At 41.0% G+C, this 16,852-nt stretch overlaps 1 protein-coding gene across 1 annotated transcript in view; it reads right to left on the minus strand.

Annotated features, from left to right (window-relative positions):
• LOC310715973 (somatostatin receptor type 5) overlaps positions 1-9,276 on the minus strand; it is a 26,524-nt gene extending 17,248 nt beyond the window's left edge. The window contains exons 1-2 of the mRNA XM_083522713.1: positions 8,884-9,276; positions 4,725-5,974 (exon numbers count right to left, since the gene is read on the minus strand). Coding sequence (XP_083378839.1) covers positions 4,725-5,867 — 1,143 coding nt within the window. The 5' untranslated portion in view covers positions 5,868-5,974; positions 8,884-9,276. The remainder of the gene's footprint in view (positions 1-4,724; positions 5,975-8,883) is intronic.
• Positions 9,277-16,852: the final 7,576 nt, after the last annotated feature.

A 16,852-nucleotide genomic window follows, 5' to 3' on the forward strand; every position in this document is an offset into this window, starting at 1 on the left:
TCCCATCACCCTGAGCTCAGAGCAACCCGAAACTCTGAAGCACACAAACTGCCTCGTCCGGCAGGTGTAAGGTTTAATCTGCTCTGTACAAGCTGATTCAAGTCACAATTAAACTTTCAACCCCAGAGAGCATCGACAATCGTTAACCGAATCCGGCCGGCTAATCACCTCAGTGTTCGGCCATGTTTGGGCTGAATAGTCTGAGACTCGACTTCGGTGAAAAGAACAATCAAGATTCAAAAGAATCCTGTGTTGATTTTCAAGGTCAACTTCCTTTATTCAAAGTCAAACTGACATGCTGAACAGCTAGCAGAGTAACGCTACATCAGCTAATGCTAATAGGTAGATATAGATAGATAGATAGATAGATAGATAGATAGATAGATAGATAGATAGATAGATAGATAGATAGATAGATAGATAGATAGATAGATAGATAGATAGATAGATAGATAGATAGATAGATAGATAGATAATATACACAACAAAACATATACAAAACTTACACAACAATGCCAGCAGTATAAACAAGAAACCAGAGTTAGCGCAGTGTCGCTGTGCTACTCGCTCCGTACCGGAGATAAGATTTGTAATACACTGTAAAAAAAAAAATCAGTTTTGCACATGCAAAAATCGCTACCACTTCCTGGTTGTCGCTAACGCTAGCTATATGGGTTATTAGGCTTCAAGAATTGCGCATATTGAGGGAGGGAATGAAGGAAGGATGAAAAAAATTAAGGTGTTTGTTCAAATTTTTAAAATGTAAAAAAATCGAATAAAATGAAATTCTGTGTAAAAACAGTACCTGATATAGTACAGTATATACAGATATAAAGTATAAAAATGAACTATTATACGCTGTAAATTTACAATGATATACGAGTATATTTATGTTGCGATATGAAGATTGTACTTGGCTACATTGGGCTATATTCTCGACTTTCTCGCTCTAAAAAAAAAAAAGTTAATTGTAAATCGCAGCTCCTCCTGGGTAGGTCACGTCTCTCCGACCTACTGCGACAAACTTGTTTTGAACTAATAAAGTCATGGGACACTCAAGGACAGGCAAGGACGTTGTTACAGGAGACATTACAGCCAGGATCGGAACGCAGGATTTATAGAGCAGTGTGTCTCCAGGCGAGCTGGTGAGCACTCGTTTATAACACACTGAGCACCTGGTGAGTTTTTGGGTCTGGACCAACGGAGGCTTGGAAAACCAGTATGCTCAATGACCAAATGTTTGTGGACACCCAAATGTAAGATTGCTATGTGCTTCTTTTTGCTTCTTATAATAAGCTCCACTGTTTTGGGAAGAAGTCCCACTAGTTTCTGTGAAGATTTCTGGAGATTCACTAGTTACCTAAAGACAGGTATTAATGTAGGGTGAGGTGAGGAGGCCTGGGGTCCAGTCAGCGTTTACATTCATCACAAGGTTTCCATAAGAGCAGGAATGGGTTTGGGTCTCCTAGTACAAGTGACGGCAAAATTTCATGCTAACAGTTTCCAGGTATCCCAATACTTTTGGCCTGGTAGTGTATGTTGACGCTTTTGTGCCACATTAGATTTGTATATGACAAAAAATGGATTTGGATCATTAAAGAAAAATCCATTGGCGCTAAGAAAAGCTTCCTGAGAGTAACCAGACAGGTGACAGACAGATAGAGAGACAGAGCGCCATGGTGATAAAAACCCGAGAAAGGATATGAGTTCATTCGTCCGTTTCTTCCGCCTGCGGCCTCTCTGTACCTTGTGCTACACTGCCCTTGTGGACTTTCAGTCTATGGGCTTTAGCGATGCAACACCTGCCGCTAAGTATTAACCTCACAATCCCTCCGTCTTCACCTCCCACACACACACACACACACGTTAACCTGCACCGTAGAACAACAATGCTCATAGAACCTACTGCAGAACCGCAGCCCTGCTCAGAACGTCGTCGAGATTTCAATACGTTTCTCTTTTGAAAAAAACTTCCCGAGTCGATGTTACGGTTTAAAAGTCCGATTGTACCGTTTACAGTGTAAACATTTCAATGTGAAAATCAAACGTTGACAATACAAACATTCGCAGCGAGCTCATTTACTTTCCCAACCGTTCTCGAATGTAAACAGTTTCGCGCTTAATTGCTCTTAAGCTATAAATATATATTACATTACGCGGGACAGGACTGCGAGCTAGGTTCCCCTGCGAGGCTAATGGGGTTAGCATCCTCTGTGCGGTTCTATACACGTGCTCATCAATCTGAAACTGGAATCGGACGACATTTGGCGAAACACTTGTACACAAACCAAATTACAATTATCTCATGCGTACAATTTGAACTTTCAGATCATAAATTCAACATCTTGAGCACTGAGCTGCCGCTCACCAGTGATTATTGACATGAGATCAAGTTATATGAGGGAGAAGTGGCTGATGGGAAAAACAGCTCTGGGCCGAACTCCTGACAAAACAAAGCTGAAATATTTAGTTTTAACTGTAACATTTAAAAGATTTGACGTCAAACAATCACTCAGACTTAATTTCATGTATCACAGTGTGCTGGTGAAATATTTGGTTTACAAAGAACAAATTCTGATGTTTTTCGATAATTATTGATTAATTGATGAAGGATTATTTTAGTAATCGAGTATTCTAACGGTTATTCCATCGATTAATCAGATAAGAAGTAATTTTTTTTCTTTTATCAAAGAGCAAATACTAAATACAAGCAAGAAAATAAGGTCATTGGGACCATTCAGTGCATTTGATTGCAACATTACGGCAAAAAACAAATACACTGCGTTCAAAACGTCCCCCCTTTACTCATTTATTAAACTCATAATTATTCTCAATTTATTTCTTAAATCACCCACGGTATCACGCCGTGGTTTTCTGAGGTACTGTTTGATCGCACTGTATATAAATACAAATATTTAAAAAATCGATTTCAAATGACTTTTAAAAAAAAGTGCTGTGCGTTGTTTTCTTTATGTTTTAGTTTGAAATGATCCCAAACTTCGAAAACTTTCTGACGTTTTTTTCTTTGGTCTTAATCTTCTTTTTGCCCCTCGCTGTTTTCTCTCAGTTCCTTCATTTTTCGTTCTGCAGCTTCTCCAGAGTTTAACGTTTGGTGCGTCAGTAATAACGGTCCGTGGAAAACACAGCGTTTAAAGGTTTTATCTGATTGTTACCGTATAGAAATTGATATATTTATAACCGTAAAACATTTTAGACTCGAGGTTTACGCGATAAAGCGCTGACGTGATGTTTTGGATCTCGGTGTGAGCGCCGACTGTTTGTTTTGTCCGAGTTTGTAACAAAGTGTTTTTCTTTTCTCGCCTCTCTCTCTCTCTCTCTTCACTCAGCTGAGGTCAAGCGTTTTACACTGAAATTTACGCTTAAATGCCCTACATGTCACACAAAACCGCAAGAGTTCGAATGAGATTGACCATGCGGCACTGCATCAGATAAGGTAACGGGTCTAAATAAGGGCATGTCACCGGCGGAACAGGACACACACACAAACACACACGCACACACACACACACACACACACACACACACACAATGGAAACCCCCCTACCGTCCAACCATCATGTGAACTGAGGGGGTATTTACAGGATTACAGGGACACTTTATACCTGGTGTTCAAGCACAATGGCTTGGAAACATAATTTCGTAAGAACACCTACACACACACACACACACACACACACACACACATTCTTTAAGTGTGTAAACTCTCTCAGTGCAAAAAATGGCATGCAAGTATTTAAATGTTCGGGTGACCGTATATATTTTTGTTGTTTGTTTTTTTGACATTGAGACGTTTAAAACCCCAATAGTGTTATGTACACAAACCTCTCAGCTATTTTGTCCACAAACACACCTCCGTATGCACACACACACACACACACACACACACACACACACACACACACACACACACACACACACACCTGTAGTGCACGGCAGAGGGTTCCTGGCTGCTCAGCACACAACCACGCGTGGGCATGCACAACACTATACAATTTATATATACGTTGCACACATGCACCGCTTAGATACATAATTTACACACACACGCGCGCGCACGCACGCACACAGAGCGGTGTTATGCACACACACGCTCAAGTTCCCTTGACGTCAAACAAACTAGTGTTCAATGGGCCATCCAGATAAGGCGACAGCTTTAAATAAGGGCATGTCATCCATTTAAAGGACACACACACACACCCACACACACACACACACACTACAACACACCCAGATAGTGTTTATGTCCCCGTACAATCATTATTCCCAAACGTGCATACCCAGTTTGCTGTGCGACAGGTGACTCTTCATCCACAGAGGCGGAGCTTCACGTACACTTCATTAGCCAATCACAAACCGCATCACGTGATGTCGCTCCAATTTAGCTAGCTTTCGAGTGACGTTTCCCCCCGACACTAGCTTCCTTATGCAGCTCTCGCTAACGAACGTTGCGACCGAATCTCAATGGTTAAACTAAACACAGCAAACCGCGCTTGATAGTGAGCGCGGATTGTTTTGGAAAATTATTGACCCAGCTTGTTTAAAGAAATAGCCTAAGCATAGCTGGCTAGTTGATTAACTTCTGTTACGCTATGATATTGTGTAAAATGGAGAAAAAGTTAGTCAAATTATTAGATAGTAGACTGATTAGTCATATATACATTAAGCTCCACCCACTCAGTCACACTGTGTGTGTTTGTGTGTACCTGGTTGTTGGTCACGTGCCCATTGGTTTGGTCGTTCCTGACAGGAAGGAAGCCATCGAAAGCGCTCGTCTTGTCGGTGCGTGGCGCGCTCGGCTCGCCGTCCTCGACGCCGTTGGCCCTTCGCAAGCACAGCACCTTCCGGAAGCTCTGCCTGAAGTTATCCGACAGGAAGCCATAGAGAACCGGGTTGGCGCAGCTGTTGACGTACGTGAAAATGACTGAGAAGAAGTAGATGCCCACCGTCACGTTGTTCTCAGGGACGATGTGTATGAGGTTCACGATGTTGATCATGTAGAACGGCAGCCAGCAGAAAACGAAAGCCATTACGATGACCACCACCATGCGAGTGACCTTGCGCTCAGAGCGGCGCCGCCTCCCGAACCCGGCCCGCGCTCCTGAAGCCTTCACCCGCACCACGATGAGCACGTAGCATGCGCATATCACGAGCAATGGTGCGAAGAAGCCGAGAACCGACGTGTAGAGGATGAAGGCCACTGGCCAAAAGCTTCGAGGCTCTGGCCAGCTCATGTTGCAGGAATAGAAACTGTCCTGGACGTCTGAGAAGATCACCACCGGCAGCACCACTATGAACGACGTGACCCACACTGCCGCGCTTACCACTTTGGCCACGCGGGGCCGGCGCCACCTGCTGGAGCGCAGAGGGTGAACGACAGCCAGGTAGCGGTCGATGCTCATTACTGTGAGGCAGAAGATGCTGGTGAACTGGTTGAGGGAATCGGTCGTCATGACCAAGCGGCACAAGAAGGACCCGAACGGCCAGTACGAAAGGGCGTTCTGCGTACTCAGGAACGGCAGGCCCAGGAGGTAGAGCTCGTCGGCTATGGCAAGGTTCAGGATGTAGATGTTGGTTACTGTCTTCATCTTGACATACCGCAGCACCACGTAGATGGCCAGCGTGTTCCCAATGACCCCCACGATGAACACGGTCAACGATATGAATGCCGTAATCACCGTGGTACTGCCGATAAATGGCGCGGTCTGGTTCGATATCTGGCTCTCCGACTGGTTCTCCATTATCCTTGTCATTAACGGCGCCCAGGGGACTCCGGTTTGGAATCCAGACACGTTAAAGTTCCCAACGAGGGGATCCTCAGCCGGGCTCCATGACCCCCGGGGCTCCATGTAGATCGCTAGAGCGAGAGCGTGGAACGAACAAAGGAAGTGGAGAAGCGATGCGTAGCAGTCGTCTCAGACACTTACGGAACTGGTAGAGGTTGGCTGCCTCAGTTCTGCAAAAAGACAGAAAAGAAAGAAACACAGGAGAGAGAGAGAAAGAGAGAGAGAGAGAGAGAGAGAGAGAGAGAGAGAGAGAGAGAGAGAGAGAGAGAGAGAGTGAGTGAGTGAGGGAGCGAGAGTGTGAGGTCCAAAACACCCACTGCACAGATTTCACTTGCTTTTCAATGTAGCATTAGTCAGTGTTGTGATTCAGTGGAGGTGGCTCACAAAGCAAGCTCTGAACGGACCCAAGCCGCCGCGCCGTTGATAACGTCTCCGATTTACCTTCTTTGCGGCTTCTAACTCGTTTGGTCTGCATCCTGTTTAATCTGTGATTCGGATCATTCGCAGGAGTCACGGGCTCCGATGATTCCATTCCAATTCCGTTCCGTCGACAAAAAACTACTTGATTCCATACAATAACAAGCCTCCGTGTGAAGTGTGACGAGCAACAAAACATTGCTAACAACCTTCCATGTCAAAGCATCAACTCGTCCAAATATTCATCCAAGCAGGGGATTCTTTTAATAGAGAGGAAAAGAGGCTAGGTCTCAAACTCTGAGCCAAATGGCAGGTCAACACCACGACCCCCTCGAGCGTGAAGAAACTAATTTATCATTTAAATTGTAGAGATCTTTTTTTAAATATTACTTTCTAGATGGTTCTAAGAGTCATGCAGCTTCTTCAGGAAATCGAGTGAGCCTCCAGACTCAAGAACTGCAGCTGATATCAGCCTCGGTTATTCCAAAAATTCATAGCTTTCATAGTTCACCTGTAGAACTGGTTTGGCCATGCAGGCAGAAGACTTGCAGTTCTGTATCAGCGTGAGGTTGTGTGTGTGTTTGTGTGTGTGTGTGTGTGTGTGTGTGTGTGTGTGTGTGTGGTGTGTGTGTGTGTGTGTGTGTGTGTGGTGAATCAAACACTAAAACCCCACAGATTTGCGGTGGCCCAGAGGACAGCGGGAGAAAAAAAGACAAACCACATATTACAATGTACATGAAGTATTTGTTAGAACACTGAATGCTAAATATTGAGTATATACACACACACACACACACACACACATTTAAATGTAATGCTCAGAGTGATTATTTAGCACATGTTGAGTCCAGCATGACATAAACAATGCATATCCAGATCAGTGTGTTTTACGTTGTAGGTGTTAATTTGAGGGTGTTGGAATTACTCTTGTGCTTTAGGTGTTAACGAAATCCCCTGAAAGACCCCTTGTGTCAACTGTGACAAGCTCCAATCTAGGTGTTTGTGCAACTCTCTTTGGTGTTAATTACACATTGTCGGTGTTATTGCAGAAACACTGTCAGGTGTTAATGGAAAGAAAACCTTGTGTGTTGGGATTAATTCCATTTCAGGTGTTAATGCAACACTGTACGGTTTAATACGGCACTGTAGGTGTTAATATATAGCTGTCAAAAACACTAGTGTGATGTAGGTGTCAATTCCAGCCCAGGTGTTATTAAAATACAGTAAAGTCTTACTGTTACTTTGTAGGTGTTAATGCAACACTGGGCGGTGTTAATTCTACATTGTAGGTGTTTATGCAAAACTGGGTGGTGTTGATTCTACATTGTAGGTGTTAATGCAACACTGGGTGTTGTTGATTCTACATTGTAGGTGTTAATGCAACACTGGGTGGTGTTAATTCTACATTGTAGGTGTTAATGCAACACTGGGTGGTGTTAATTCTACATTGTAGGTGTTTATGCAACACTGGGTGGTGTTAATTCTACATTGTAGGTGTTTATGCAACACTGGGTGGTGTTGATTTTACATTGTAGGTGTTAATGCAACACTGGGTGGTGTTAATTCTACATTGTAGGTGTTAATGCAACACTGGGTGGTGTTAATTCTACATTGTAGGTGTTAATGCAACACTGGGTGGTGTTAATTCTACATTGTAGGTGTTTATGCAACACTGGGTGGTGTTGATTCTACATTGTAGGTGTTAATGCAACACTGGGTGGTGTTAATTCTACATTGTAGGTGTTAATGCAACACTGGGTGGTGTTGATTCTACATGGTAGGTGTTAATGCAAAACTGGGTGGTGTTGATTCTACATGGTAGGTGTTAATGCAAAACTGGGTGGTGTTAATTCTACATTGTAGAGGTTAATGCAACATTATGCAGTGTTAATACGATATTGTAGGTGTTAATGCAACACTTTTACAGTCGTGCAAACATTGCAGGTGTTAATTTGAGGTCTGATGTTAATGCAATGTTAATGTACAGTGGTAATTCTACATTATACTGGTTAATGCAACACTGAATGGTGTTTATTTGATTTGATTTGATTGTTTTATATTGTAGGTGTTAATGCACCCCCGGACAGTGTTATTTCTGCATTGTGGGTGTTACAGTAATGCAAAGAGCCTTGTTTGGTGTAGGTGTTAATTCCAACCCAGGTGTTGAAAAACATGGTACGGTCTTAATGTAACATTGTAGGTGTTAATTCTTCATAATGTGAATACAATTAAACAAATGCAAAAAAAACGAATTAATAAAAACATTTCATGTGACCTTGTAGGTGTTAATTCGACATTGTAGATGTTAATGCAAAGCTGTAGAAGAATTCGGGATAAATGTTAATGAAACATGGTACAGTTTCAATGTAACATTGTAGTGTTAATGCAACACTGTTCTGCCCACTTCTGGTTGTTATTCATGCTGTACTTGTTAAAGCAGCATGTTGAGAGTTTGATCTGATGGTAATTCTGTGTTTAATCGCAATGAACTCTACAGGTGTGAATTCTACTGTAGGTCAAATCACTGTCTATGTGGTCTTAAGTAGTGTTAATTCCAATCAAGTTCCTAACGCAACTCAAACGGACACACACACACACACACACACACACACACACACACACATACACACACACACACAGAACTACATGATAATGAATTTACCCGGATCGTCTCGCGCTGCTGTATCGCCAAACCCCTGGCGCCGCGTCCGCGGCGGATTCCGGTGCAGCAAATCATCCGCGCCAAAAACAACAAGAAAAGAAAAGGGGAAAAAAAAGAGCAATGAAACATTAGAAACTCTTCCGGTTAATGCGAGCTCATAATCCAGACTAGGATTGACGGAGTGCGCCTTCGGGTCAGGATCAGGATCAGGATCTTCTCCCTGTTCGTATCTGGAGTCTGGAGCGCGCGCGGTACAGCATGTGTCTTATGTGCGGCTCGGAGTGAGCGCGCGCGAGAGAGAGAGAGCGCTCAGGTTTACGGGTGTGTGTGCGCGCGCGTGTGTGTTTAAATGGGTGTGCGCTAAATAGACTACCGAGGTCGTTTTTTGTGCGCAGAAAGAGAGAGAGAGAGAGAGAGAGAGAGAGAGAGAGAGATAGATAGATAGATAGATAGATAGATAGATAGATAGATAGATAGATAGATAGATAGACAGACAGACAGACAGACAGACAGACAGACAGACAGACAGACAGACAGACAGACCGATCGATCGATCGATCGATCGATCTACCGCCATAACCACCCATCCACCCTAACTCCCACCTACCACTATAACCACCCATCCACCTTAACCCTCACCTACCACCATAACCATCCATCCACCCTTACCCCCACCTACCACCATAACTATCCATCCACACTAACCCTCACCTACCACCATAAACACCCATCCATCCACCCTTACCCCCACCTACCACCATAACTATCCATCCACTCTAACCCTCACCTACCACCATAAACACCCATCCATCTTCCCTAACCCCCACCTACCACCATAACCACACATCCACCCTTACCCCCACCTACCACCATAACTATCCATCCACTCTAACCCTCACCTACCACCATAAACACCCATCCATCCACCCTAACCCCCACCTACCACCATAACCACACATCCACCCTGACCCCCACCTACCACCATAACCACACATCCACCCTAACCCTCATGTACCACCATAACCATCCATCCACCCTAACCCCCACCTACCACTATAACCACCCATCCACCCTAACCCTCACCTACCCCCATAACCATCCATCCACCCAAACCCTTACCTACCACCATAACCACACATCCACCCTGACCCCCACCTACCACCATAACCACACATCCACCCTAACCCTCATGTACCACCATAACCATCCATCCACCCTAACCCCCACCTACCACCATAACCACCCATCCACCCTAACCCTCACCTACCCCCATAACCATCCATCCACCCAAACCCTTACCTACCACCATAACCATCCATCCACCCAAACCCTTACCTACCACCATAACCACCATCTACCTCATTTGTATTATTTTCACTTTATTTCTTGTTCAATTTCTGTTGTTGTTTGTTGCTTCAGCATTACAGAAAATGTTTTGATACGCCAATAATACACACATTGAATTACAGTTTTTCTCAGTTCAGTTTTTCTCAGTTCAGTTTTTCTCAGTTCACAATTTGTACAAACAGCACAACACATTGGATTTCTTGAAACATCTGTACTTTTCTCAAAACCCTTTATTTTCTCTCAATAGTCTTTCAAATGTCAAGTCTTTGTGTGAATGAATATCTCATTGCCATCAGAAATCTTTTTGTGGTTGTTCACAAACAAAATCGTCAAAAAGTTTCGTCATTAAGTGTCAGTATGAGTATAAAGAACGAGTTGATCATTGGTTGATCTGATGCCTTTCACTCGCCTTCGTTAGTGACATTCGAGTTCAATTCAAGTCACGTTTACAAAATAAATTTGAATCCTGACAGATTCAGAAAACTGGTTTAACCATTTTGCATTCAGTGACATACAATGAACTGATTATGAATCAGCATGAACATAAACAATTGTAGATAATCAATTAAATGAACGTACCAAAGCATTCGCAATTTGTTCAAAGCAACAAAAAATTGGTTTTGATGACGTGACGAGGTGACGTGGAACGAAAATAAAGCTTGTTCAGAATAAGCTCGTTACCCATTTATTTTCATTCAGTGAACAAAATGGAAAGTAAATAAATAGAAGAGAAATTAAATCAGATCAATATTTGCTGTGACCTCTTTCCGTCTTTCATGTTTTACTTCTGCACACTCTGTACAAAGTCAGAGATTCTGTAGGATCAGAGTCAGGTGTAGGATTCACCAATTCTACCAAGCAGGTGCTAATGATCATTCATTTCACATGTAGGTTGAAACCCAGTCATTAACTGAAACAGAAACAGCTGTGAAGGAGCTTCAGATGGGGGAGGAGCCAAACTCTGCCACTATGAGGTTGTTTCATATCATGGCAAGACTGAGCATAGTAAGAAGTCCCAAGGTAGATCTACTGCATCAGCAAGTTTCCCATCAGGCAAAGATCTCAAAGCAGACTGGAGTTTCAAAAGATGCTCTTCAAGCCATTATGAAGAAGCACAAAGAAACAGGCGATGTGGTGGAGCGAAGACGCGGTGGTTAACCAAGGAAACTTAATGCTGTGGATAAAAGACACATTATGCTTAGTTCTGTCCAAGGTTGGTGATGCCCAGCAGTGCCATCAGACTGTCAGAAATCAGTGGGGTCCAAGTACAAATATCTTTTGTCTGCATGACCAGAAGTGGACTCCATGGAAGAGTTGCAGGCAAAAAGCCTAATCTCCAACATGGAGACCAGGATATGTGACTCTGAGGAGCAGAAAAAAGGTAGAAGGTGCTTAGGACAGATGAGACAAAATCAGAAATATCATGTGTTCATTCTTCTACAAGAGCGTCCCTGAGATCGCACCATGACGTCCAGATGTTTAGGAGGTTCCAATTCCGGTTCCAGCTTCAGCTTATCTCAAAGGTGTGGTGGTGTTGAGGAGGTCGGAAATCGGTGCAGGATGCTGAAGTTTAAGCACCGTACATACTTTATCCAGCGTCATCTATTTTCTCCATCCCTCAGTTTTGGCCAGATTCCAGCCATCACATGACAGCTAGCAAACGTCTACTTACAAATTGTCTTAAAAAAGAAGAATGAAACCCAAGAAACAAGAAGCAAGCATCATGGAAGCAAAACAAATGGAGAGATTTCACGCCTGGCTTGACCTGGATTGAGTGTGCATATGTGTGTGTGTTCGGTAGTCGATAAACACGATGGAAGCCTAGATGTTCATCTTATTCTGGAGAAATATACAGAGCACATGTGGAAATGATGGGGCTCGTGTTTGGAGATGTTGCAATCCTGCCCCGAAGCCACATAAAGTTCTTGAACCAGTGTGGTTTCCTCTGGCACATTAAACGACAACGGTGCTGCTGATGCGTTCCTCATGTGGCGTCTCAAATTAGCCACACACACACACACACACACACACACACACACACACACACACACACACACACACACACACACACACACTGTTACTATTAGCCAACTTTATCTTTCTCTCATATATTTTAGTCACAAACTCCAGTCATTTTTCATTCATTTTCCAATTTGCCAAACCGGTTTGAGCTGCTTAGTTCCGGTCGTTCCTGAGAGCCGTGCCACTGTCAGTGGGCTGTTTTGCTTAATTATTATTTTTTTAACATCATGGGCTTGTTCCAATTTCCTAGGTGCCATTAACATCTCACCACGTTACTCTGAAAATCAGAGTTACTTCCACCAACACAACACAGTAAAGTACGTAAACTAAGTAATGTAAATTAATAACTGACCGATGAGAGGCAATTACTAAATAATGTATTCACAACACAATAACACCCACCTCTAATGAGTAATGTCATATGATCTGAAAATATTTGTTTATAGTATTTAATAAATGGCCTCTGGTTAGTTTAGATGTTTATTTGATGGAATAACAACACAGTAGAGATGCAACCGGTCATTTGTTTTTTGAGAAATGCAGCTGTGTAAGCAGTAAAGGAAAAGAGGAAGGCTGCATGTGTACACTATCAACTAACAGAAGATCTGCCATAATCATGTAAAACAAGTTGTACTGTAGAGGCAGAGTGTGTCCTGATGGAATAAATGCTGTCAGCCTGCTGTTTATGTTGTAAATTTAGGTCATGAAATGTACTTATGTGCTTAAGTTCTCTGAGGTGGTGGAGTAAAAGTACTAAACCCCCCAAAATTTTTCAGAAATATGACTCCAGAATCAGAATAACTTTTACATTTCTACTTGAGAATAAAAGTAGTAAGAGGTGAGACTTGACAGTGTGCCATTCTTCTGCACATCACACCTTTATAAGGACAGAGTCTTTCTATAGATATAACCATGGGGATACACTCATGCTCTCGTCCCAGCTTGTCATTTAACACAATGTTTTCACTTTAAAATAGTGAGGAACATCATGTTTTTCAGACATGTACTGGAGTAAAAAATAATATATTACAAATTTAAATGTAGTGAAGAAAAATACTCTGATAAAGTAAACATACAGTAGATAATAAAGGTACAGTGATGAGATAAAAAAATACTTCCTTACTCTGTGTGTACAGTAAACACTTAAAAAAGAGGCTTATTAGCAAAAAGAAAAAAAAGAAAGAGATACAAAGAAAAATGCAGCACTATAAAAAGGAATCATAAATGAGTTCTAACACAACTGAGCTCAGATCCCTTCCTAAAAATAGTCTCATGTTTGGTAATGCAAAATAATTACTAAATAATATCAAATAATTGCTAAATAATGTAAAAATTAATTATCGAAAAAGTGTATTTACTGGTCAATTAAATTACTGAGCAATGTAAAGTAATTACTAAATAATGTAAAGTAATTACAGAATGAAGTAAAATAATTACTGATAGATGTAATTACTGAGTAATCTAAAGTAATGGCTGAACATTGTAAATTAATTGTTGAAAAATTTTAAGTAATTATAGAACAATGTAAATTAATTGCTAAAACATGTAAAGTAATTACAGAATGAAGTAAAGTAATTGCTGAAAAATATACTAGTAATAACAGAAAAATGTAAAAAATATTGCTGAAAATGTAAAGTAATTAAAGAACAATGTAAAGTAATTGCTGAAAAATGTAAAGTAATTACAGAATGACGTAAAGTAATTACAAAATGACGTAAAGTAATTACAGAACAATGTAAAGTAATTGCTGAAAAGTGTAAAGTAATTACAGAATGAAGTAAAGTAATTGCTGAAAAATATAAAGTAATAACAGAAAAATGTAAAAAATATTGCTGAAAATGTAAAGTAATTAAAGAACAATGTAAAGTAATTGCTGAAAAGTGTAAAGTAATTACAGAATGACGTAAAGTAATTACAGAACAATGTAAAGTAATTGCTGAAAAGTGTAAAGTAATTACAGAATGACGTAAAGTAATTACAGAACAATGTAAAGTAATTGCTGAAAAGTGTAAAGTAATTACAGAATGATGTAAAGTAATTACAGAACAATGTAAAGTAATTGCTAAAAAGTGTAAAGTAATTACAGAATGACGTAAAGTATTTACAGAACAATGTAAAGTAATTGCTGAAAAGTGTAAAGTAATTACAGAATGATGTAAAGTAATTACAGAACAATGAAAAGTAATTGCTAAAAAGTGTAAAGTAATTACAGAATGACGTTAGGTAATTGTTAAAAAAATTTAAAGTAATTACAGAACAATGTAAATTAATTGATAAATTATGTAAAGTAAGTTTTAAAGAATGTAGTTATTCAGTAATATAAAGTTACTGAATAATGTAAAGTAATTGCTGAAAAATATAAAGTAATTAAAGAATGATGTAAAGTAATTACAGAACAATGTAAATTAATTGCTAAATTGTGTAAAGAAAGTTCTAAATAATGTAGTTATTCAATAATATAAAGTTACTGAGTAATGTAACATATTTACTAAGTTATGCTTTAAAACAATTAACCTTTGGACAAATGTAAGCCAAACTTGATACGTTTTTGGCCTGCCTACAGATCTTCCACTAACACAACATTCTTTTCTGTAACATTTGGACTTGTCTAACTGCTTTTCCCCTCTGTTTGACCTCATGTCTGATTTATTACTCCTGGTGTTGCCTCAGATTTCCACACAAACCGTCTCGTGATCCTTGTGCATTCAGGTGTTATGTTTTTGTTCTGTTTTTTTTTTCATTCCCTTAAGCATATCGCAGTAAAACTAAACCTGGTTTTGTTTCTCAGACTTCATCATTCCACTGACTTTCACCATGAGCCCTGATGTCATGAGCTGGAATACATCCCATAGAGACCCCTCGAGGGAAGGGATTCCCAGAAAAAAATAAATCTGTTACATGGATCACTGGCTCATCACAAGAAATTGAAAGCTTATAAATCCTGTAATACAGCATTCTCTTCACAAAATGTTTTTATCAAACTGAGTTGCTTAATTTATCAGTCATTTTAGCTCATTTAGTTTTCTGGCTTATTTTGAAGGCAGATTTTGAAGGCAGTGTTGGTTGGCAGTCAGAAAGTTTTTTGTTCTTTCTCCTTAAAACACAGTAAACTGTCATTTACATTGTAGGCATTTATGGCCTTATCCAGACTAACTTACAATTATCACATTTATACAACTGAGCAGTTGAAGGTTAAGGGCCTTCCTCAAGGGCCCAGCAATGGCAGCTTGGTGATGCTGGAATTTGAACTCTGAAATTTGAAGCCGATGTTCAACATCTCATTCACTGAGCTTCCATCTCCACAATACAAAATTTCAAATATTAATGAATTTATTAATTAATTGTAGGCTTTTGTTCTATTTTTGGATGTACAGAAACATCTAATTGTTTATAGTTTTTTTTAAAGAAACCTAAACCTTTTTTTCTATGCAACAAACTCGGACACGAAACGCTTGGAAGATATATTTTTACCAAACAAATTTATATTTTTGTTTTTATTGAAAAATCCTTCCTTAGCATGAACAACAGCTTTACACGCTCTCGGTGTCCAGACAGTTCGTTTCTCTAAAATACTTTGCCATGTCTCTTGTAAAACTCGCCAAAGGTTTTCCGTTACTAGTTGGAGATTTCTTTAAAATTCATCCCAGAGCAGTTCAATTAAAGTGGTGACTGGTCTGGACATCCCATGATAGACAACAATTCAGACAACTGTTTTCTATCTAAAGAACACTTATAGAGCTCAGATATACTCATTGCTTCGGCTCATCGTCTACGTTCAAGTCGGTTCCAATGAGCCGTGATCCAGATTTGCATGGTGATGAAGTATGGAATGGCAGCCATGTTGGATCAGGATTCCTTTTACTTTCTGGAATAAGTCTCTAAACGTCACTGCTCCAGAACAACCCCAAACCCTTTCCACCTCCATGTTTGAGGCAGTCTGATCTTCTCTCCTGTTCTAATTCTATACAAGTGCTTTTATTAGAGACAAACATGTCCAGTTTGTACTCATGTGTGTGGGGACACTGATATGTGGGGGCACCCTTGTGTTTGGACACTCCTATGTGGGGACACCCTTGTGTTTGGATACTCCTATGTGAGGACACCCTTGTGTTGAGACACTCCTGTGTGGGGACACCCTTGTGTTGAGACACTTCTGAGTAGGGACACCTTTGTGTGAGACACTTCTAAATGGGAACATTCCTGTGTGGGGACACCCGAGTGTTGGGGCACTCCTGTGTGGGGACACTTCTGTGTGGGGTCCCTCCTGTCTGGGGACAACCTTGTGTTGGGTCTTTGTGTGTGTGTGTGTGTGTGTGTGTGTGTGTGTGTGTGTGTGTGTGTGTGTGTGTGCTGCCAGATTCAGATGAAAGCATCAGCGTCACTTCTAAGTGGTATGTTTGGACAGATAAAAGTGGTAAGCTCAGCTCGTCTCAGCTCGGCTCGGTTACGTCCGTCTCATATCTCTCCTCCTCTTCAGTTTTTCTTTCCCTTCCTCTTAAACGCTTGCCTTGCTTAAAAATATAATGATAACCATCACCACATCATGTCTGAAGCTTATCCCACTACCTACAGACGGCGTTTGGCGAGTCAGAGTGAACGG

Source organism: Silurus aristotelis (assembly GCF_946808225.1).
Source record: "Silurus aristotelis genome assembly, chromosome: 20".
NCBI classification, from domain to species: Eukaryota; Metazoa; Chordata; class Actinopteri; order Siluriformes; family Siluridae; genus Silurus; species Silurus aristotelis.